Source organism: Heterocephalus glaber, unplaced genomic scaffold (assembly GCF_053883595.1).
Source record: "Heterocephalus glaber isolate CG9 unplaced genomic scaffold, H.glaber_assembly_v1.0 deba00001613, whole genome shotgun sequence".
Taxonomy (NCBI): Eukaryota; Metazoa; Chordata; class Mammalia; order Rodentia; family Bathyergidae; genus Heterocephalus; species Heterocephalus glaber.
In genome coordinates this window covers 6,138,381-6,163,813 of record NW_028258384.1, presented here as the reverse complement: position 1 = coordinate 6,163,813, position 25,433 = coordinate 6,138,381, and the positions used below count along the sequence as shown (strand labels likewise).

At 35.1% G+C, this 25,433-nt stretch overlaps 2 protein-coding genes across 2 annotated transcripts in view; one reads left to right on the top strand and one right to left on the bottom strand.

Annotated features, from left to right (window-relative positions):
* The first annotated feature begins 2,297 nt into the window (after positions 1–2,297).
* On the top strand, positions 2,298–3,133 carry LOC101711153 (transcription factor BTF3 homolog 4-like). Its single transcript, XM_087196609.1, has 2 exons — positions 2,298–2,370; positions 2,475–3,133. Exons 1-2 carry the CDS (start codon positions 2,317–2,319, stop codon positions 2,901–2,903), a joined length of 483 nt encoding a protein of 160 aa, XP_087052735.1. The 5' UTR covers positions 2,298–2,316; the 3' UTR covers positions 2,904–3,133.
* An 8,255-nt stretch (positions 3,134–11,388) lies between these two features.
* The window catches only part of LOC101702874 (putative P2Y purinoceptor 10), a 41,622-nt gene continuing 27,577 nt past the window's right edge, over positions 11,389–25,433 (bottom strand). The window contains exon 2 of the mRNA XM_021246506.2: positions 11,389–12,614. Coding sequence (XP_021102165.1) covers positions 11,522–12,565 — 1,044 coding nt within the window. The 5' untranslated portion in view covers positions 12,566–12,614 and the 3' untranslated portion in view covers positions 11,389–11,521. The remainder of the gene's footprint in view (positions 12,615–25,433) is intronic.

Sequence of the window (25,433 nt, the reverse complement as noted above, 5' to 3'; positions counted from 1 at the left end):
CCTCAGAGGGGCAAACTAGACCTGCTGCTGGAGTGAATGCAAAAACGGTAAGTTTCTGGTAAACAAGAGCAAACAGAAAAATGGTGGTGCTATAAACAACTTGTATGGGATATACATAGATCTGATTTTGTCAATACTTTATTGGATTCATTAGAAATAAAAGAAAGTTTTGGGAACATGATGAAAAAGGAAAAGGTAGTGGATCTTATGAGATATTGTTTTTATTCTTCACCCATGCCTTCATACCCACACTTCCCTACTGAGTAAAGAAGACATAAATTATCTTTGTAGTGAGAATAACCGTAATATCAAAGCAAAAATTAAGCACAATTACAGAATTATTTTCATGGCACAACTTACATTTTATAGAACTACAAAACTCAGAGACTAACATAATATAGTTACATAGTAAACTGAGAGCTAGTCAGACTTTGCCTTACTTGCTTTCAATAAATTCAAATAATCTGCAAAGAAATAATAACTCTAATTGCAGATATTAATTGTAATAATCATTTTTCAGGAGGTTAGCTCCTATTTTTTTCCTAATTATTGTCATGATAAGTAAAGACAGAGGAAATGAGTGCCTAAACCAAATGATACTTCTTGAAGTCAACTCCATAGGGGCTAATATTTTGGCTATCTAATCAGCCACTCCATATTTTTTTTAAAAAACAATAAAAAGGCATTTATTGATCACCCTATTTGCATGATGCTAAGGAAGCTAGCTTAATTATAGTTTCAGCCCCTATTAAGAGACTCTCCAATTTATTTCCAGAATATAGTCTTCCTTAGAGAAATATGCAGACTTTAGTCTAGTGATAGAGACTAACTACCAAAAGCTTTCCTATAAGAAATTAGGTTCAAATTCAGTATGTTGTACACTAAAAGAAATGGTGGATACCTTCAAGGAATTTACTGTATAGGGAAATAAGATTGTTTTACAGCAAAGCACAATTCAAGGCAAATCTTAATAGATTTGTGAGTCTGAGAAGAAGGGTAAAGACATGCATGACAAGAAAACAGTATTCTCAAAGCCAAAAGTGTGCATTGATTTTTAAAAGTTCAGTGATTTTTAAAGAGACTTTGTTCAGTGATTTTAAAAGAGACTTTTGAGTGTTTGCATATTTTGTATTTATGCCTATTTGATTTTACAGTATGTTTAACCAGACCAGGAATTTTAGGAATTATGTTGAATAAAGTAATTTGAACCTTTAGAGGACTGTTAGCATATCTAAGATAGGTAAATAATACTGGTAAGTAACCTATTCCTGCCCTTAGCTCTCCAATTTGCTATAGTAAGATCTTCTAGATTGGTCTTAAATCCATTCCTTCACAATGAACTGGAGACTTTGCTTTTCCTTTACATAATATATTCACAGAGGACAATTACTATGCCCTATTGGATTTTTTTGTTTCAATAAAACTATGGTCAATCTCTGATTTTTAGTTTCTTTAGAACTCTTTGACTGTAATCATAACTCTCTCTTCTCCTTTGAGAAGATCTAAGTAACATATTGTAGGGGTATCGATAAATGGTTCTTTCTGTTTCCCTCCACTAGGCTTTGCCAGTTTTTTTCTTGAATGTGAGCACCACTAGAAGACTTCATATTTCTATGGTTTTAATAGGTTGCTTAAAATCTTTAATAGGCTCCTCATTTTTACGAGTTGTTGAGGAGGACACTTCTAACTCCCTTCCCCAATTTCTTTCTTAAAACTACCTCTGCCTATGTCCTTGTGTTTAAATCATAGTTTAAAAGTAATTCCTATTTACATCTTATTACATTTTAACAAGAGTCATGTGAAGCATAAATGCTAGACATCATCACCACATTGCAGATGAGACATCAGCTTAAGTGATGAAGTGTCTTGGTTAGTATTATACAGATAAGAAATTGTTGAAATGAAATTATTAGAACACAATTCTAATTAGTAACAATCAGTCACAGCTGTAGACCAAGCCATACCTTCTTAAAATTTCTTCTCACCAGTGTTTTGGGGAATAAGGAGTAGAGAGACTGGATTGGTTATTTTCTAGCCCCAGAAATGCTTGATCAAGTTGAGTGCACATAGCCCCTCCATTAAAAATAAGAGTGAATTGGAGATTTCAGGAGAATTCCAGTAACTTCAAAAAAGTTAGTAAGTCAGTTTGTTTTTGTACTTCTCCACACTTAATGAACAATATTCATTAGATGTGGGCCTCGCACCCGCCGCCGCCACTGCCGCCGCCGTCTTGCTCTGTCTCGGCCGAGGTAGCCAACTTGCTCTTGCCACGTGCTGGTGTTGGAGGACCCTCCCTGCTTCACATTTACCAACAGCATGAATCAAGAAAAGTTAGCCAAACTTCAGGCTCAGGTCCGGATAGGGGGCAAGGCAGAGAGCAACTATTGAAGAATTTTACGAAGGAAATGAGAGCCATTTTAGAACAGTAACTGCTGACAGTGTGGAAAATAGAATGAAAGGGAAGTTTACCAAAGAGACAAGGTACAGCTTGCAGAAAGAAGAAGGTGGTACACAGAACAGCTACAGCTGATGACAAAAAGCTTCAGAGTTCTCTGAAAAAGCTGGCAGTAAATAATATGGTTGGTATTGAAGAGGTGAACATGATTAAAGATGATGGGAAAGTTATTCATTTCAACAATCCCAAAGTCCAGGCTTCCCTCTCTGCTAACACCTTTGCAATTACTGGTCATGCAGAAGCCAAACCAATCACAGAAATGCTTCCTGGAATATTAAGTCAGCTTGGTGCTGACAGCTTAACAAGTCTTAGAAAATTAGCTGAACAGTTCCCACGACAAGTGTTGGATAGCAAAGCACCAAAACCAGAGGACATTGATGAAGAAGATCATGATGTTCCGGATCTTGTAGAAAATTTTGATGAAGCGTCAAAGAATGAAGCTAACTAAAATCTTTTCTGGTGTTTGGAAGATGGCATGGACTAGATTTAACAAATCAGCTATGTGGTTCCAAAGTGTTACCGACACAGAGAACATCATCTGTTACTAGTTCAGTAATATAAATATTTTGTATATTAATAATGCTGTTTGTTCAGCATTTTTCGGTCATTTGATTTTGCATTTTGCACTTCCTACCAGGATCTATTCTTTTGGTCAAAATATGAAGTATTGGTACAGTTTGAGGGTGTTTGGGGTTTTGATTCTTGGATTTTTGTTGGGGGGGTAATTTTGGTGTATGTATGTATATGTATGTATGTGGGTGTGTGTATACACAATGGAGAACAAATTGAAATACAGTTCTATTTATCCTCTTCCTTCCTCCAGTAGAAATTAAAAAAAATTCATTATTCATGATAACAATAGGCCAATTTCCAAAAATGGATTAATGTTTCTCAAATTCAACTTCAAATGCATAAGGCAATTTTTACAAAGTTGGAGTAAGGAAAAAGCTGTGGCCAGAATGTGCACATGTTTTCTTAAGAGCATTATGCTAAATAGAAAATAAATGCACTAAAAGCATTAAAATAGCTTTGAATATATTGTTTCTTGATGAAACAAGTGATTACTTTGCATATTTATTCATACACATGGCAATATTTACATTCTAAAAAGTTCTCGGTGTCAGAAACAGCTAATCATAACTCAGCGAACCAGAGCTCAAATATTTAACAACCTCACCTATTGAAACACAGAAGACAGATCCAGGAAGGAAGTAAAATAGCTTTGAATTGCCAAAAGAGATTTCATAATGTCCATAAACTAAAACCTGTACACTTTGTTCCACAGGAGATTTTCCCTTCTCAACACTATTAAAATAACGTGCTATTAAAACAAAATAAAATAAACAAACAGGTTTTACTCATTTTTGTGAAGTTAAAATTCTGTTCTAACTAACTTGATTAATGTGTTTCTGAAGACACAATAGTAGAAAAAAGTAATGAAAATGATAGGGAGTGCTTATGAAGGACCAAGAAGGGAGAGATGACAGCTTAAAAACTTAGAAAGGCATCAGTACTAATGAAAGTATTACGACATAATAAAAATATTAAATATTCATGAGTCCATTTTAGTATAGGTACAAAAAATGCTACTATTTCCAAAGGTCCAAGAGAAATTATGTGTTGAGTACAATAACTGATTTTGTACTAATGATCCTCAGTGATCCTGAAGAGTAAAATATTAGTCTTTCTTAAGTAACGACAGTAATAACACTACAAGCAACAAAAATTTAAAAGTGATTTAGAAAATAGAAGAGCTGAGGAACATGATGGGAATCACAACATGAGAAACAAATGAAATCCATAAAACAGATGCAAATAGATATTTAGGAGATTAAAAACTCCATTGAAAGTCTATGGAGCAGAATGAGCCAATGCGAGGATAGAATTTCAGATACAGAAGATAGGATTGCAATTAGTGAGCTGGAAAAGAAAAATTTCTTTAAAATAGTATGGGACCATGAGAAATCAATCCAGCAGCTGTTACACGATGCAAAGAATAACATAAGACTGATTGGAGTCAATGAAGAAACAGGAGAGAGTGCAAATAACTTAAAAACTGTTCACAGAAGCAATGGCAGAAGATTTCCTAAATAGGGGAAAAGAACTTGACATACAGATAAGTGAGGCATATAGGACTCCAAATAGCCATGATAAAAAATATATATATACACCTGGGCATATAATAGTTAAAATTCCAGAAACCCAACAGAAGAACAAAATTCTACAAGTAGTTAGAGAAAAGAAACAAATCACAAATAAAGAAAAGCCCATTAGAATCACAGCAGATTTCTCAATACAAACACATAAGGCAAGAAGAGGGTGGAGTGACATATATCAAGCCCTAAAGGAAAAGAACTTCCAACCCAGATTGATGTACCCTGGAAAGCCATCTTTCAAAATTGATGGAGAAATAAGATACTTTCACAACAAAGAGCACCTTAGGAACTTCATGAGCACCAAACCAGCACTCCAAAAAATTTTAGACAATATCCTAGGAAAAGAATATGAGGATCACAACCCCAGGAAGCCCAGCAGAATGAATCCATCAGACACGACAAGAAAATAAAAGCAAAGAGGGAGAATCCAACAAAAAGAAAAACTCATGACAAGGATAAGTCAATACATATCAGTTATAACCATCAATGTTAATGGTCTCAATTCTCCAATCAAAAGAAATAGACTGGCAGAATGGGTCAAGAAGCAAGATCCAACAATATGCTGCATACAAGAAACACACTTAATTCAAAAAGAAATTCATAGACTGAAATAAAAAGGGTGGAAAACAATACTCCATATGACAGGAATGAAAACAAATGCAGGAGTAGCTATCCTCTTTGCAGATCAAGTGGATTTCAAACCAACACTCATTAAGAGGGACAAAGAAGGACACTACATCCTTGTAAAGGGAACAATACAACAGGAAGAGATGACAATTAATAATGTATATGCACCAAACACTAGTGTGCCCAACTATCTAAAACAAATACTAATGAACATGAAAAATCATATAAGCACTAATACAATAGTAGTGAGGGACTCAGTACCTCACTGTCACAAATAGAAAAACTAGTCAAAAAATAAACAATGAAATACTGGAACTCAATCAAACTCTTGAACATATAAACTTAACATGTTTACATAGTGTTCCACCCCACAAAATCAGAATACACATTCTTTTCATCTGAACATGGGTCATTCTCTAAAATAAACCAAATAATCAACCATAGAACAAGATTACATAAGTGCAAAGGAATTGAAGTTATCCCCTGTATATTATTAGACTATAGTGTGATAAATTGGAGATCAATAGCAAAAGAAACCTAAAGAATTTCATAAACACATGAAAATTGAACAACACATTTCTGAATAATCAATGGGTCACAGAGGAAATTAAAGACGAAATCAGTCCATTCCTACAATTAAAGGACCATGACAATAAAACATATCAGAATCTATGCAACACAATGAAAGCACTCTTATTGAGGAAATTCATAGCAGTGAATATTCACATAAGGAAAACATAGCAAGCTCAATTGCACAGCCTGATGCTGAACCTCAAGCTTCTAGAAAAAGAAGAGCAGAGCAAACCCAAAACTCATAAAAGGGAGGACATTATAAAGATCAGGGCAGAAATTAATGCAATGGAGACTAAGTAAACAATACAAAAAAATCAATGAAACCAAGAGTTGGTTCTTCAAAAGAATCAACAAAATTGATAAACCTTTAGCCAACCTTATCAGAAAAAGGAAAGAAAAGGCCCAAATCCAAGCAATTAGGAATGAAAAGGGTGAAATTACAACAGACCCACCAGAAATCCAGAGGATCATCAATACCTACTATGAGAACCTATACACCAATAAGATGGAAAACACAGAAGAAATGGATGGATTCCTAGATATGTATGAAATACCAATGTTGAATGAAGATGACCTAAAACTTCTAAACAACACAATATCAATCAATGAAATTGAAAACATAATTAAAAACTTACCAACTAAGAAAAGCCCAGGTCCTGATGGCTTCACTGCTGAATTCTACAAGACATTTAGAGAGGAACTACTACCACTACTGTTTGAACTCTTCAATGAAAGTGAAAGGGAAGGAATACTCCCAAATTTATTCCTGGAAGCAAGCATCACCTTGATCCCCAAAGCAGAGAAAGACCCAAATGAAAAAGAGAACAATAGGCCAATCTCACTAATGAACATAGATGCAAAAATTCTTACTAAGATACTGGCAAAGAGAATGTAGAAGATCATCAAGAAGATCATACACCCTGACCAAGTGGGATTCATCCCAGGGATGCAGGGATGGTTCAACATATGCAAATCAATAAACAATATACTATATCAATACAGCCAAGGACAAAAACCATATGATCTTCTCAATAGATGCATAAAAAGCATTTGATAAATTTCAATGCACATTTATGATAAAAACCCTACAAAAAATTGGAATAGACATTCTCTACATCAATCTGATAAAAGTGATCTATGAAACTCCAACAGCCAATATCATACCAAATGGTCAAAAATTGAAATCCTTCACACTAAAATCAGGAACAAGACAAGGATGTCCACTATCACCACTCCTGTACAATCCACTTTTGGAAACGTTAGCCACAGCAATTAGACAAGAGAAAGAAATAAAAGGGGGCCGGGGATTTAGCCCAGTGGCTCCGGCGCCTGCCTCACAAGCTGAGGACCCGAGTTCAATCCTTGGTACCAAAAAAAAAAAAAAAAAAAAGAAAGAAAAGGAATAAAGATAGGAAATGAAGAATTCAAATTGTCATTATTTACAGATGACATGATAATCTATATAGAAGACCCTAAGAACACCATCAAAAGTCTTCTAGACTTAGTAACCAAAATAAATAAAGTAGCTGGTTCAAAGGTCAACACAAAAAAATCAATAGCTTTCCTCTACACAAACAACAGACTCACTGAGACAGAAATAGGGCAATCAAATACTTTCACAAAATCATCCAAAAAATTGAAATACCTAGGAATTTACCTAACAAAAGAAATCAAAGGCCTCTACTCTGAAAACTATAGCACTCTGAAAAAAGAGATTAGCAATGATATTAGAAAATAGAAAGACATCCTTTACTCCTGAGTAGGAAAAATCAACATAGTGAAAATGACCATACTTCCAAAACTGCTATATAGATTCAATGCAATCCCAATTGAAATCCCAGCAGCATACTTCATAGACCTGGAGAAACAATCCAAAAATTCATTTGGCACCAGAAGAGACCTAGGGATAGCAAAAGCAATTCTAGGCAATAAAGACAAGGTAGGGGGTATCACAATTTCCAACTTGAAACTATACTACAAAGCTATTGTGATTAAAAACAACATGGTACTGGCAATGAAAGAGACCTGAGGACCAGTGGAACAGATTACAAGATGCAGAAACAACTCCAGACACACTTCAACCACCTCATCTTCAACAAAGGAGCCCAACACTCTCATTGGAGGAAAGATAGCCTCTTTAATAAATGGTGCTGCAAACACTGGGTTTCAACTTGTCAGAGATTAAAACTAGACCTATATCTCTCACCACACACTAAACTAAAATTGAAATGGATTAAAGATCTAAATATTAAAACAGAAACTCTGAACTGGCTGGGTAGAACTCTTGAAGACATTGATGTAGGAAAATATTTTATGTAAAAAACCTCAGTTGCCCGTGAAAGAGCACAATCAACAAGTGGGATCTCTTCTTACTAACAAGCTTCTGCACAGGAAGAGAAACCACCAACAGTGTGAAGAGACAACTCCCAATGTTGGAATAAATTTTCACCAGCTGTCCCTCAGACAAAGGTCTACTATCTAGAATATACAGAGAACAGAAAAACTCAGACCTCCCAAATTGAAAGACCCAATGCAAAAATGGGCATCTGAAATGAACAGACATTTCTCAAAGAAGTAGATATAGCAAATAAACATATCAAAAAATGTTCTACATCACTGGTCATTGGAGAGACGCAAATGAAAACAACACTGAGATCCCACCTCATCCCAGAAAGGATGGCTGCCATCATGAAATCAACCAATAACAAATGCTAGCAGGGCTGTGGGGAAAGAGGTACACTACTCCACTGCTGGTGGGAGTGTAGACTGGTGCAACCACTGTGGAAATCAGTATGGAGATACCTCAAAGAACTAGGATTGGAACTCCCACTTGACCCAGCTATTACCCTGCTGGATATCTTCCCCAAAGAATTAAAAGAATCATACCACAGTGATATATGTGCACCCATGTCCATAACGGTACAGTTTGTAAAAGCTAACACTTGGAAATGGCCCAAATGGCCATCAACTGGAGACTGGATAAAGGAAGTGGGAGGGAAAGGGGAAAGAGTGGGTTTTTTTTTTATAAAATGGAGCATTACTCAGCCATAAAGAATGAGAAACTAGAGAAATTTATAGCTAAATGGATGCACATTGAGGTGATACTCTTTTTTTATTTATATATTAATTGATACATTTTAGGTATACAATACATTTACATTTATCATTGTGTGTTTGTACCTGAACATGATGTATCTTAGTTCTTTTTTTTTCCCCATTACCTGTGTGCCCTTCACCCCCACCACCTTTCCCTATTTACATAGACTTTGTTTCCATTATTTTTTCTTTCACATAATTTTTCCTTTCCTTTCTTCCCTTTCCTCTTCCTCTCCCGACACCCCTCCACCTTTGGACCTTTTCCTATTTCAAATTATCAGTTATTCATTTTAATAATTTTTATCCTTATTTACACTTTCAGTTTCTCACACTACAGATACTATTTGGTATTTACACATGTATGTCCTATTTATTTCACTTAAGATTATGGCCTCAATATGCATCCATTTAGCTATAAATGACTCTAGTTTCTCATTCTTTATGACTGAGTAGTACTCCATTTTATTAAAAAACCACATCTTCTTTATCCAGTTTCCAGTTGACGGGCACTTGGGCTGTTTCCAAACCTTAGCTATTACAAACTGTGCCGCTATAAACATAGGTGCACATATATCTCTGTGGTATGACTCTTTTAATTCTTTGGGGAAGATACCCAGTAGGAGAATAGCTGGGTCAAATGGGACCTCTAGTTCTAGTTCTTTGAGGTGTCTCCATACGGATTTCCACAGTGCTTGCACCAGTCTGCTCTCCCACCAACAATGGAGAAGGGTTCCTTTCTCTCCACAGCCCCGCCAGCATTTGTTATTGATTGATTTCTTGATAGCAGCCATTCTTTGTGGGGTGAGGTGGAATCTCAGTGTTGTTTTCATCTGCATCTCTTGAATGACCAGTGATGTTGAACATTTTTTCATGTATTTATTTGCTGTTTTTACTTCTTTGTCTGAGAGGTGATATTCTTAAGTGAAATAAATAGGTCACGTGTGTAAATACTGAAAAGTTTCTCTAGTGTGAGAAACTGAAAGTGTAAATAAGGACTAAAAGGTATAATAGATAATGTGAAATAGGAAGAAAAGGTGCAAGGGGGAAGGGGAATTGAGAAGGGTAGGAGAAAAGAAAGAAAGGAATGGAATTAATATGAGAAAAAGAAAAAATGGAAACAAAGTCTTTTTAGATAGGGAGGGGTGGAGGGGTTGAAGGGAGGGCAGGGGAATGGGGAAAACATAAGAACCAAGATATATTATGTGAAGTTGCAAATTTCCAATGATGAATGTCATTATATTATATACCTTAAATGTACCAATAAAATTAAATTTAAAAGGTAGTAAAAAAATAATAAGTGCTTTAATGCTCAGGAAACATTCTCTGAAAATGTCTCATATTTATCTCATCTTGTTTAGCCCTTTTATGTGCAGACAATAAAATTAAACTCTAGAGAGAAATAATTTTCCCAAGGTCACATAGCTTACCAGTGACAGTTCTGAAACTAGGATCCTGATTTTCTGAATCTGACTTAGAGCTCCTTTCATATAGCATGCTACTTTGGTTAACACAAATTGCTTAAGGGGTTAAGAAAAAATTATATTTTAGAAATATTCATACATAACATGATCTTTTAAATGTTTGGGTATTTAAAGAGCTAAATGATCATTTCTGCAGAATATCAGTACAGGTTTTGAAAATACAGACCTCTAGAAGATTTTTAGATAACCTAGATTTTGCCTTGTCCTTCTCCCCACCTCATGGTGAATATTATCTGCTTTTGTTTTGATAAGCAAGCTGTATTACAAAAAATTCACACAAATAAAACTCTGTGTATTTACAGTCATACAAAGACAACAAAACAACTATAATTTCATAAAACAACTGATTTTAAGATGCCATTTTAATAAAACCCAATATACGAAAATTCAAATTTTCCAGTGGGGAGAATTTGTGTTACAAAATGAATTTACCATGAAGATTTTTAAAGTAAATTTTTCATTCTGCACTTATGGTAGGATTATATACTGCTGAAAATTGAGGTCGTACTAGACTTTAGAAACTGGCGAGCTATATGCATGTACATGATTAACGCATCAATATAAACATACCAAGCAAAGTTGTGACTCTGGTTGTATATGAAGCAATCAATTTAGGCAATGACACAGTTGATTTTAATAAACAAATATAACATAATATATCCTAAATTAATACAAGTATATAAAAACACATGTCACATCAAAAATAAGCCCTGAAACTCAAAAGCCTTTCATTTTTAATCTCTGTTGCTCAAGTAGTGTATATTTTCTAAATAAAGTTAAAGTCATATAGTTCTGATGTATATTTTTCAATGTTTGAAATTCATGACTGTTTTCGCTTTACTTTTTATTTCTTTCAAGAGAAGGTGAAAACATTAGACCAAATTACTGAGGAACAGGGTGCAATTCAGTCCATTGTTCAACACTTTATGTAAAAAAATACCTTCTCACATAATCCATTGAACAATATGTTTCCATTTAGACAAGTTGATATAGTCATAATTTTTTCAGAAGAATCATTTTGAAGATGTAGGAAAAGAAGCCATGTTTCTTTAAGATGACATTATTTTTAGAAAAAATCTTCAAAATGACATAGGCCAACTATTAAAAGAATAAAAGCTATTCTAATTGTTTGATTACATTGTCTTGAAATCATCCAAACATTCGAGAGAGATAGTTTGAAGGTCCTCTTTTCTTTGCTGAATTTCCAGAGCACCATCCTTACATCTCACACATGACTGAATAACCAAGTTGCCATGTTGGGAAAATTGATTACGAAATTCTGAGGTCATAAAATAATACACAATTGGGTCAAGACAGCAATTCAGATTTGCAAGACACAGTGAAATGATGTGGAAACATAGAGTGCTCTTAATAAAGGAACAATTTGAGAACACCTGTTGCTTCACCATCATAAAGAATGGGAAGTTGAGATGGTAAGGGGTAAAACATAAAATGAACACCACTGCACACGTCAGGACCATCCTCAAAGCCTTTTTCCTTTCTTTAGTATTCTGAAGGGGCACTTGAACTTCTTGTAAAGATTTTCTTGTTTTCCATGTGCAACAGGTAATAATTACAACTGGCAATATAAACCCTCCAAGTTCCGCTGCAGTTACCATGCCGATCGAGGAAGCTATGCTAACATTGTGAAGCCCTAAATCAGCAAAGCAGGATTCACTGTTGTTAGCTAAGCCAGTACTTCTCAGGATGGGAAGTGGCAAACAGGCAGTACCCACGATGACCCAGATGGCAGCACTGATGCCTACATCATACCTACGCTTCCAGTTTCTGGCTCTGAATGGCTTGAAAAGAAAGAAGCACCTCTGAAGGCTGATGCACGTCAGGAAGCAAATGCTGGCATACATGTTGAGATATTTCAGGTAAAAGCACAATAGGCAAAGGGTTCTCTGGAAAGGCCAGTGGTGATTGACATAATAGTAAATCCGAAGGGGTAAGGACAGCACATGAGCAAGGTCAGCTACAGACAGGTTGATCATGAAAATGATGGCTTTGTTTTTCTTGCCAATGAAGCGGCATAGAACCCACAAGGCTGCACTGTTGGCTAGAAGACCAGGGATGAATATGATGATGTAGGTGGTTGCATAGAGGGAGTATTGAAATGGCATTTGAAGCTCAGTGCACTTTGCTCTTGTACTGTTTGTACTGTTACTTCTCATTTTGAGGATTTATGTTCCTTCCTTAGGAAAAGCATTAGAGTGATGATTTCTGCAGAAAATAGAGTAAAAATGAAGTCAAAAGCATGTCAGTTCATGTTTGAATGTACAAGTATGTTTGTTTTCAACATAGAAGTATTCAGGTTATGAACTTTTATAAATTTAAAAGGATTTATCTCTGTCTACTGAAAATATCTCAATCTGCAAAGGAATAGCAGTAGGGAGGAAAGTACTTTATGGAATCAAAAAATTGGTATTTTAGTAATAAACCCAGTCAAGTTTTCACCTTAAGAGGAAGTAATTAAATTTTTAGAGCTAACCAATAGTCAAGACCTCTTTGCTAAATAGCTCCCAGGTACACATTCTAACACTCTTTTGAGGTTGAACATTTCAGTTATATAGTTGCCTCCGTCTGTATGCTCCAAGAGTAAGATTTAGCTGAGTTCACTATCATCAACCCGAGTAGAAAGAAAGTGTAATCCATTTTCATCTGCTACTTTGTAAAGGATTAGATGACTGCTGATGTAAATCCATGAACTTTCATAAATGAGACATGAGATTAAGAGCTGGCAGGTCACCAGGATGATGGAGGAAAGGGACTTGGGAAAGATAATGTAACTCGGATAACTTTTGTCCCTCTTCTTCAGGGCAAATTTCATCTTGCTTTACAGAAGCTCCTGTAACTACAGCTTTTTTTTTTGTATAGTAACAGTATTATGGTAGCTTTAGATAATCACATTTATTATGACTATTCTTGTAACAATTTTAGGCAACTACCAGAATATGTGAAGGATCAGAGGGTATCTGGTAATAGATAAAGCAAAAAAGGGAGTATAATTCAGCTTTCACAGAAACACTAGTGAAAAGTTTTCAAGGTGAATGTTTGCACTCTTCCTGACGGCAATTTTAGAAAGTTCTTCCTCTAGTGAGTGAAAATCTGTTCCTTTCACTTCAAAGTAGTTATGCCTATCAAAGCCAGATAAAGTATACTCCCAGTTACACATGAAAGCTTTTCAAATACCTGAAGCTAGCAATTATGTCCTCTCTCAAATTTTCTTTACCCAAGTTAAACTCATTGCTAATATGAAAATGTGCCTGTCCTTGGTTTTGTTTTATTACAGTATATTATTGCTTTTGTCCAAAATATGCTACAGTGAAGTTTATTTTATCCTTAAAAATGAAAGTTTGGCTAACAACTGTTTGATAATTTTTAGGAAATGTGATTTATACATCTGACTGAAGAAACAAAACAACAAATGGGATTTTAATATTACTTGGTAATTTTTACTGCTTGTAAATGGAGTTAGTTTGCTACATGTTTCATAGAATTAAAGGAGACATGGGATAATCTTAACATTAATTACCTAGTACCCAAGTGAAAAATAAATGTATATTTTGCAACAATTTTAAAATGTGAACATACAATGAAACCTAGGGTCTAAAATAATGTCTACTCAACCTTAACCAATTGAAATCATAAAAATACAGTTAACGTATACATAGCTCACACAGTGCCTTATTTAATGCCTTTGCACTGACTATGCAGAGCTCTCAAATGAACAATATTTATTCAACTGACAGTTTGCAGCAGTTAAACAACCAGGTCATTCAGGTTAATAGCAACTTTGAATGATTTTCTTTCACTGAGTTGACTGTATTGTTGAATTGGTCAGTTAGTCTGGAAAAGTATAAATAGAGCCAACATTATTATTTGTTATTTTTTATCCATAGTACTAATTCATGTAATTGATACTATATTCTATATTTTCAGCTTAAATTTTTAAAAAAGAAAACATGTAAACTTCAACCAGAACTAGTCTTCACATAAAATTAAAGGTAATATGAGGTGTAACAAAAACTATGGCTTTTACCTTAAAACGATATGTTATAGTAAAGGATACATTGCTATTAATTCTCTTCAAAATACTGCCCCTTGATTCAAACATACTTATCACATCATTCTTGCCATTTTCTGAAAAAATTCTGGGAGTCCTCTTTTGTATCTTTAGTTGAGCTGTCATGGCTTCCTGGATGTCCTGAATCAATTCAAAATATTTACCTTTCATGTACATTTTGACTTTGGGAAAGAGCCAGAAGTAACATGGTGCCATATCCAGTGAATAAAGAAATGAAGTATATAAGGACACCTTAATGATTTTACAAGCTTGTCTTTTTGTTGGATGACAACAGCACTAACCATAATTTGATCACACCTTGTACAGACACTCATGAAAGATGACTTTCATAACTGCTTCCAAAAATGGCAAGAGTTATGAGAAAAGTGTGTCCCAAGTGAGAGAGAATATTTTGAGAGGGATTAACAGCAATGTGTCTTTTTCAGTAATAATTATTTTAATTTAAACACATACCATATTTTTCAATCACCACTTGTATACATGATCACTTTTAGTTTAGTTATAAAAGCAATTAGCATTCACTAAATGCTTACTTTTGGCCAGGTGCTATGGTAAATATTTTATATATAGTCTCTCCAAAAATCTCTTTCTGCAATCCTATGAAATAAAAAAATATTATTGTTATTTCACAGATGGGGAAACTGAGGTCCCCAAGAAAGGCAAAGTTTATTTCCTTCATGAAACCTTTTCTATTTTATCCAAACTACAAGTCACTTCTTTGGTCTCAAAGTAAACATAGTTTTAATTGTTAACTTTAGTGAGAGTGCACTTAACATATCCAGTAGAATGCAGTTACTTGCCTTTTTGTGGGGTCTAGTTTGTTGGTCTAAATAGCAATCTTTCACATATCAAAGATTCATTCTCTTAATTCTTGTTTTCTTCCTAAATAAAACGTCTAGCTAAGTGTCTCGAATATATAAATAGCCCACTAAGAGTTTGTTAGGTTATTCACTGTATACTAAATGAACGAATCTGGGAGAGCAAAAAGGTCATACTAAAAACAAAAAAAAGAAACGTGTGGATGTGAATAAATGCCTGGGGAATTTAAATAGAGCTGTGATGTTTCACTTGACCACCAGGTGTCACAATTATACCAATTATACCAATGTTCAATTATCTTTTAATATTTAACAGAATTTGTTCTAAAAGTCTCATTATGCAAGAAATTAAGGGAGAGACTTACCAATAAGCACCCTGTGAAATTTCAGAATCAGAATCCTTTAAAGAGTATTTTAGAGAGTTTGCTTTCATTTAATTTTTTGCAAATTCCCATTTCCTCATAAAGTTCTCTAAAGACACCTTGACTTCTAGATGCATAATAAATTCTTTGTTTTTGTTTTTGTTTTGTTTTTGGTACCAGAGATCGAACTCGGGTCCTTGCGCCTGCGCAGCAGGCTGCAAAACCACTGAGCTAAATCCCTAGCCCTATACTAAATTCTTGGAAATTAGCTTTGTAAAGGTCGTCAAGATCATCCAACTCAGCTACTTTTCCTATGAAGAATCCAAGGCCAGAAAAAACAGTTTCTAAATATATGGGGAAATTTTGTCACAAAGGTTGAATCAAGATCCTTGTCTATTGTTAAAGAGCAATTTCTATTTTTCCAGATATTTCTAAGAGGAAAATCATATTTTTCTAATTGTCTAATAAAAATAATAGTAATAATAATAATAATACAAATTTTCAGAAATGAACCATTGCCAGAGTTTAGACCACTAATCTTAACAGTGAATTCTTACAAATATTCTTGGATAAATACCTCTTTAAAAATATTTCTGGTCTCCATTTATAAGATTGTTTAAGAAGTCTGCTTAAAACATTAAATTATGCTATTTTTCAACATTCATTACTTCTTCACATAATGAATATAGATTCATATTAGAAAACAGAGCTAAGTAAAAACAAGTTTATTTACACAAAATGTATATTGCATTCTGATATTCTCATGTACTATGGTTTTATACATACATGCATATACATAAAATCAGAATTTCTATTGCTAACATTTTGATACATAACTTTCCAGACTTACATTTTTCTCTATATATTGATATGCTAATGAATGCATATATAAATATTTTAATCAAATTTGACTTGTATACATATAGTACCTTTTTATTCATTTAGTATTATTTATCATGAATAATACTCCATTTTAATCCCATCTAAGTAATCATTTTAATGGATACATAAAATTCTATCTAATAATTTTAATGGATACTTAAAATACTATCAGAATTATATTCATAATTTAACTAGTGGACTTTGAATTAGAGGCCTATTTTTTACTTTTAGAAACCATAATGAAAGCATTGTTAAACATTCTTAAACACACATTTTGGACATTTGAATTACTTTTTCCTTAGAATGAGTTGTTCAAAGTGGAATTACTAGGCTCTTTATATGTAATGTCAGATTATTATCCAGGAAAGGACCCTATATGCCTAAATTAATAACCTTCCCCATAGCATTGCAATATCAAAACGATTGGTATTCCAAAGAAGTCTGTTTTAGAGAATTGTAACTCTCGACTTTTTAATGGTAAATAACAAATCATGTATATTTATTATGTACAAATAAAGTTTCAATACATCGAAACTTTGTAGACTTTTAAAATAAATGATTAAATCTAATTAATATATAAATATCACTTCATATATTTATATTTTTGTGACAAGAACATTTAAAGTATACTCTTAGCCTTAGAGATAATCTGTCTTCCCCAAAGAGGTCACTGTAATTCATTGCAAGGAATCCCAAAGAGACATGTATGTCTAAAGTCTCTTTGGGAAATCAAAAGGTTGATAGGGAGGTAAGAATGGCAGCCCTATTGCCCCTTAATATCCTAGTTTTATTCTCAGTTCCTGAGGAACCATTTTGGTCTTTTCTCAAGGGCTTTAGTGACAAGCTATAAAAATGCTACATGGAAAATGGTTACTAGAATTTTCACCAGACTAAGAAGAAAGCTATTCCTGAGATCCTCTGGAAGACTTGAGGCTCCTCTTCAGAAAGCAAGACTCCAGTACTGCTCTAGGTGGTATTTTTATCTTCACTTCAGTCAGTGAGACACGACATCCCAAGGCAGTTGGAGAACACATAGTCCACAGGGGGTCAGGCCTACAGCCCCTTGTGGCAGGAATTAGATATATGAAGGTGAAGACCTCCACTCCCTCAGAACTCCATGAAGAATTATGGGGATATGTGTCTCTGAGACAGGAGACAGGAGATTAAGGCATGGCAAACCTGGCTGGGGAAGGAGGCATTACCTATTAATTACAAAATCCCAGGACACATATGCAGAACATTCCACAAAGCCCTGCATGTGGACTTCTTGCACGAACTTGAGCAGGTTATCAATAGAGTGGCCTAGACCTGATGTCAGCCTAAGGAGCAAGTGATACAAAAAGACAGTCCACATTGAGTTTTGCCACTGTATTCTCTCTTGCATAGTGGCCCACCCTTATGCTGTAGGGTGTACCAATTTTCCTAGTTTTATTTTGGCCCAAACTTTCTCTGCAAAGCCTGTTTCTTTTTCTAGTTTTAAGAAAACTCTGCTACTGTTAAAAAATACAAAAAATGCAGTCTTCTCAACTCTCCAGTGTGTTATAGATTTTTATTAAATATATCGCCATATCATAAAATAGATCTTAAGAACTTACAATTCATTTTTAATGCCTAGCTCAAGAATAATGGTCCCTATTTGTCACAAATCAGCCCAAATAGAGTTTACTTTGCTCACCTTAACAGAGTGATTCTCAAATTTAAGTATGCCTAAAAATCATAAAGAGAACTCTCACCCAATATCTGATTCAGTAGATCAGGGTTGCAGCCCTAAAATTTGCATTTTGAATAAGTTCCCATGTAATCTAAGGACCACTCATTGAAAATCACTGTAATAACACACTTTTTATGACAGCAAGGATTGTGTTTTATCTAAAAAATCTGTGTAATATTTCTTTATTAACATTATGTATCCTTTACTCTTAAATATTATATTTTCTTTTCCACTAAAAACATGAGAAAGTTTCCAAGCAAGTATTTTCCTAACTTTTAACACTCAGTGTGTACTATAATCTGGACTGTTTGTCCAGATCCAATTATTTCTCCTGTCTTGGCTATAAATGACAAAAATGCTAGTAAAATAAAAACAATGACTAAGTGTTGCACTCTGTTTAAAAATTGATTCTCAGAGACACATAAACAAATCTCAAAAACAGACTTCTGGATCACTGAAAGCAACCATAAAGGGAAATGAGATGAACAATCTGATACTCAACCACCAGGTCTCCCAGAATGGGCAACAAAAGAGGATCTGGAAAAAATGAAATCAGAAATAATTTCTCAGATAACTGCACAGATTGTGCCCATAGTGCAGGACATAATTAATAAATCTGGAGAGGATACAGATAAAAAAAAAATAGAGGAGATGAGGAACACGATGGAATCACAACATAGGAAACAAATGGAATCCATAAAACAGATGCAAACAGATTTCCAGGAGATTAAAAACTCCATTGAAAGTCTATGGAGCAGAATGAGCCAATGTGAAGACAGAATTTCAGATACAGAAGATAAGATTGCAATTAATGACCAGGAAAAGAAAAATTGCTTCAAAATTATAAGGGAACATGAGAAATCAATCCAGTATCTGCCAGATGATGCAAAGAAGAATAACATAAGACTGATTGGAGTCAATGAAGAAACAAGAGAGAGTGCAGAGGATATAACAAAACTCTTCACAGAAGTAATGGCAAAAAACTTCCCAAGCAGGGGAAAAGACCTTGACATACAGATAAGTGAGGTATATAGGATTCCAAATAGCCTTGATTAAAAAAAATCTACATATAGGCATATAATTGTTAAGATTCCAGAAACTCAACAGAAGAACAAAGTTCTACAAGCACTTAGAAAAAAGAAACAAATCACATACAAAGGAAAGCCCATGATAATCACAGCAGGCTTCTCAATGCAAACCCTCAAGATAAGAAGAGCTTGGAGTGACATATTTCAATCCCTAAAGAAAACAGGTTTCAACCCAGATTGATGTACCCTGAAAAATCATCTTTCAAAATTGATGGAGAAATAAGATACTTTCATCACAAAGAGCACCTTAGGAACTTCATGAATACCAAACCAGCACTGCAAAAAATTTTAGACAATATCCTAGGAAAAGACAACAAGAACCACAACCCCAGGAAGCCCACCAGAATGAATAAATCAGGCATGACAAGAAATTGAACACAGAGGTCCTGAGTCGCACAGAACATGCCGAATCAGCCCGCTACAGACAGACAGGTCTGTGCACGCCCTACCGAGGTCCCGAGTCACGCGGAAAACGCCGAATCACTCCGCTGCAGACAGGCAACCACCTGGTTCCACACTACAAAGACGCAGAGGACACCAGACCACCAGACAAAGGTACTGAGTCCTGTTGCTCCCAGCCCAGAGGGAGGGACTTCTGAGCCACCATCCCACTGCTCTTGGTCCAGAGGAAGGGGTTTCCCAGCCACCATCCCTCCCACTGCTCCCAGCCCAGAGGAAAGGGCTCTTAGGCAACCTTCTGTCCCACTGCTCCTGGCCCAGAGGAAGGGGCTTCCCAGCCACCATCCCTGCCGCTGTTCCCAGGCCACAGGAAAGGGCTTTTGGATCACCATCGCTACTGCTGCTCCCAGCTCCTGTCCCACCTCTCCCAGCTCAGAGGAGGTAATCCGTGCAGGTGCTAACAGCCCTCCGCCCCAGTCGAAATGAGAAAACACATAAATAAGTCTCAAAACTAGACTTCCAGATCACCTACAGCACTCCCAAAGGGAAATGAGATGGAACACTTTGATACTCAACCACCTGGACCCACTGAACTGGCAACAAAAGGGGATCTGGAAAAAATGAAATCAGAAATAATTTCTCACATAACAGGAGAAATTGTGCCCCTAGTGCAAGACATGATTAATAAATCTAGAGAGGAACTCAGGAACATGATGGAATATCAACATAGGAAACAAATGGAATCCATAAAACAGATGAAAATAGATTTCCAGGACATGAAAAACTCCACTGAAAGTCTACACAGCAGAATGAGCCAATGTGAGGACAGAATTTTAGATATAGAAGATAAGTTTGCAATTAGAGACCAGGAAAAGAAAATTTGTTTCGAAATTGTAAGGGACCATGAGAAATCAATCCAGCAGCTGCTAGACGATGCAAAGAAGAATAACATAAGACTGATCGGAATCAATGAAGAAACAGGAGAGAGTGCAGATGACATAAAAAAATGTTCACAGAAGCGATGGCAGAAAACTTCCCAAGCAGGTGAAAAGAACTTGAGATACAGATAAGTGAGACATGTTGGACTCCAAATAGCCTTGGTCAAAAAAATCTACACATAGGCATATGAGTTAAGATTCTAGAAATTCAACAGAAGAACAAAATTCTACAAGCAGTTAGAGAAAAGAAACAAATCACATACAAAGGAAAGCCCATCAGAATCACAGAAGACTTCTCAACACAAACCATCAAGGCAAGAAGAGCTTGGAGTGACATATTCCAAGCCCTAAAAGAAAACAGCCTCCAACCCAGATTGATGCACCCTGCAAAATTATCTTTCAAAATTGATGGAGAAATAAGATACTTTCATGACAAAGAGCACCTTAGGAACTTCATGAATACCAAACCAGCACTGCAAAAAATTTTAGACAATATCCTAGGAGAAGACAATGAATATCACAACCCCAAGAAGCCCAGCAGAATGAATGTGTTGGGTGCACCAAGGAGTTAAATGCAAAGGTGGAGAATCCGACGAACAGAAAAAGTCATGACAATGATAACTCAATGCATGTCAGTTATAATCATCAATGTTAATGGTCACAATTCACCAATCAAAAGAAATAGCCTGGTAGAATGGTTCAAGGGGCAAGATCCAGCAATATGCTGCATACAAGAAACACATTTAATTAAAAAAGAAACTCATAGTCAGAAAGTTAAAGGGTGGAAAACAACACTCCATGTGACAGGTACCCGCCCCCCCCAAAAAAGCAGGAGTAGCTGTCTACTTTGCAGATCATGTGGATTTCAAATGAAAATCTGAAACACTCTGGTCCCAAGAATTTCAGATAAACGCTACTCAATTTGTATGTACAAATCAATTTTGAACATGTGTTTTCTTTCCTCTCAGGTAAAAACTTAAGAAAAGGACCATTGGTTCTTAACAGTAATACAAGAAATTTCTATATAGTTTTCCAAAATAGTTTTATCATTTTACATTCACATTAGCAGTATTAGAAAGTTCTAACTGGTTCATGCCTAAGCTGACATTTGTTCTTTTAAAACTTTTGACTTAATCTCCCTAATGAGTATATAATATGATCTTGTTACTGTACTGATGAGTATTTTTCTGATTCTAGTGTTGTGCCCCATTCCTTTTGCTGTACTGGCTAGTTGTAAGTGCTCTTTATATATTCTCGTCATAGGCTATATGCATTATAAATATGGTCTGCGTAAGGACTACTTTTCATTTTCTTAGTGATGTCATTTAAAGTTCTAAATTTTGATGAAATCTCATTTATCATTTTTTTCTTTTATATATCATGGTTTTTATATCCTAGGAAATTCTTGCCTACCCTAAATTGTTAAACATTTTATCTTATGATTTCTTCTTAAAGTTTTATATTTTAACCATTCATATTTAGATTCATAGATCCTTTCAAGTTATTTTTATGTATGGAAATAAAGGGTTGAGGTTATGTTTTTTATATGGATACCAGGTGTTCTGGTGCCATTTTCTGAAAACACTATCTTTTCCCCTGCTCCTGAATTGAGATTATGTCTTATAAAATGTTAATGTTAAATAATCTTTCAAAACTCAGTGAACCATATATGTATGGTTCTATTTCTAGATTCTCTGTTTTATTCCAATGATCTATATGTCTTTCCTTACACCAACACTGACTTGATTATTGTAGCTTTAGAGGAAGTCTTAAAATTAGGTACTAAATGTCTTCCAATACTGTTTTTATTTCTTTTTCTTTTTACTTTTCTAGGCCCTTTGTACCCCTACATAACTTTTAAATTTCAATATCCAATTCTTCATTTATAGCAAGTATACATAGACCTGAATTTTTATATGTATACCTTCTGTTTTCTAATCCTGCTAAATTCAAATACAAGTTCTAAAGACTCCTAGAGATTTCTTAGTATTTTTTCTGTAGATGATCATTTCATCTATATATAAAGATTTTACTTCTACCTTGCCAATCCTATCCTAATTGTGTCATTTTATTGCCAGACTATTTTGGTTTGGGCCTATATTTCAAAGTTTAATGGATAGATGAATAATAGGCATATCTGCCCTTGTTCCCAACCTTAGGGAGAAAGCATTGTATCCTCTCCATTCATATAAGGCATTTTTGCTGGAAGTATGGGGTACATGTCTTTGATCTGTTGACAAGGTTCTAGTCTACTTCTAGTCTCCTGATAGCTTTTACCGTGAACAGCTGTAGAACACTGCCATGTCTATAATAAAACCACTTTCTACATACTGCCATATCTTCTAATAGTTTGTTTTATTAAACAAATTTCTATCTATGTTTATACTTTTTTCTCCTATTATCTTTATCCAGTTTTTGTATTATCACAGTGTTGCTTTCCTAAAATGAGGGGAGAAGTGTTCCTTCTTTTTTCTGCTTTAAATGTTTGATATAATTTATCTGTTAAAAAGTATATGAGTCTGTTTTGCCATATAGGTATGTTTTCAAGCTAGTAATATATTTTCTTTAATAGGTGCTATTCAAATTTTATATTTCCTCCAGAGTTAGTTTGATTAATTTGTCTTCCAAGGCTCTTCTTAGGAGTTGTCAAATTTATTTCAAAAAAGATTTTTGTGATATGCTTTCTATATCCTTTTAAATTCTGTAAAATATGTGGTAATGTCTCCCGGATCTTGGCATTATAATTTTAAAAATGTATAATTGATATTGTGTAAATAGGAAGTAAAGGTCTAAAGGAACAGGGGAAGTGGGAAGGGCAGGGGAAAGGAAAGAAGGGAAAAGAAAAGATATGAGAAAAGGAAAAAAATGGAAACAAAGTCTTTGTAAATAGGGAAGCATGGAGGGGGTGAAGGGAGGGCATGTGAAGGGGAAAAATATAAGAATGAAGATACTCATGTAATGGTACAAGATCCCAATGAGGTATGTAACTGTATTTTATACATAAAATGTACCAATAAACTTAATGGGAAAAAAAGAGTGTAACCTCACGGTGCATCCATTTACCTAGAAATGTCTCAAGTTTATCCTTCTTTATGGAAGAGTAGTACACCATGTATAAAAAAATCCTTATTCATTCATCCACTGATGGGCATTTGGACTGTCTCCAAGATTTAGCTATTGCAAATTGTGCTACTCCAAACATGCATGTGTATATGTCTCTGTGGTATGTTGCTTTTAATTTTTTTAGGAAGATAAGAAAAAGAGGAGTAGCTGGGTCAAGTGGAATCTCTAGTTTTAATTATTTGATGAATCTGCCCACTGATTTCCACAGTGGTTGCACCAGTTTACACTCCAGCCAACAGTGGAGAAGGGTTCCTTTCTCCCTACAGCCCCACCAGCATTTGTTATTGGATTATTTCTTGGTAATAGCTATTTTTTTTCTGGAGTGAGATAGAATCTCAGTGTTGTTTGAGGTGATACTCTTAAGTGAAATAAATAGGGCACACATGTGTAAATACCGAATAGTTTCTCTGGTGTGAGAAACTGAAAGTGCAAATAAGGACTAAGTGTGTAATAGGTCATGTGAAATAGGAAGAAAAGGGGCAAAGGGGAAGGAAGTGGGAGGGCTAGGGGAAAGGATAGAAGGGAATGGGATTAATATGAGAAAATGGAAAAATAGGAACAAAATCTTTGTAAATAGGGAGGACTGGAGGGGTTGAAGGGAGGGGTTGAAGGGAGGGCTGGGCAAGGGTGAAAAATAAGAACCAAGAGAGATTATGTAAAGGTGCAAATTTCCAGTGATGAATGTCATTATATTGTATACCTAAAATGTACCAATGATTAGAATGAATAATCGATAATGTAAAATAGGAAGAAAAGGTGCAAAGGGGAGGGGTAGTGGGAGGGGCAGGGGAAAGGAAAGAAGGGAAAGGAAAAATGATGAGAAATGGAAAAAATGGAAATAAAGTCTTTGTAAATAGGGAAGGGTGGAGGGCGTGAAGGGAGGGCTAGGAATGGGGAAAAAATAAGAACCAAGATGCATCATGTAAAGGTACAATTCCCAATGAGAAATGTAATTGTGTTGTATACCTACAATGTACCAATAAAAGAATTTAATACAAAAAAAAGAAAAAGAATCTCAGTGTTGTTTTAATTTGCAAGTCTTGAATAACCAGTGATGTTGAACTTTTTTTCATGTAATTATTTACTGTTTGTTCTTCTTCACCTGAGAAGTGTCTAGTCATTTCAGATGCCCAATTTTGAGTTGGGACTTTAAATTTGAGGGTTTGGGCTGGGGATTTAGCTTAGTGGTTCTGCCACCTGGCTCGGAAGCACAAGGTCCCAAGTTCGATCCCTGATACCAAAAAAAAAAAAATTTTGAGGGTTTGATTTTTTGAGTTCTTCATGTATTCTTTATTTTACTCCTTTGTCTGAGGAATAGCTGGCTAAAATTTTTTCCCACTTTGTGGGTTGTTTCTTCATTCTTTTGGTGGTTTCCATTGCTGTGAAAATGCTCTTAAATAAGATGATACCAGTTGTTGATTCTTTGTAATACTTCCTTTGAGATCTGGGTTTCGTTCATAAAGTTGTTGCCTATACCTATGTCCTCAAGTGTTCTCCTATTCTATCCTCCAGTAGATTTACTGTTTCTCTTTTAATTTATTTGGGGGGATACTAGGGATCGAACTCGGGACCTTGAGCTTGCGAGGCAGCTGCCAGAACCACTAAGCTAAATCCCTGGCCTCTCTTTTAATATT

Coding starts and splice junctions, on each gene's coding strand:
- LOC101711153 (XM_087196609.1), top strand. CDS start 2,317: ATGAATCAAGAAAAGTTAGCCAAACTTCAGGCTCAGGTCCGGATAGGG. Junction 2,371..2,474: donor AGGTCCGGATAGGGGGCAAG/GCAGAGAGCAAC, acceptor AGTTTACCAAAG/AGACAAGGTACAGCTTGCAG.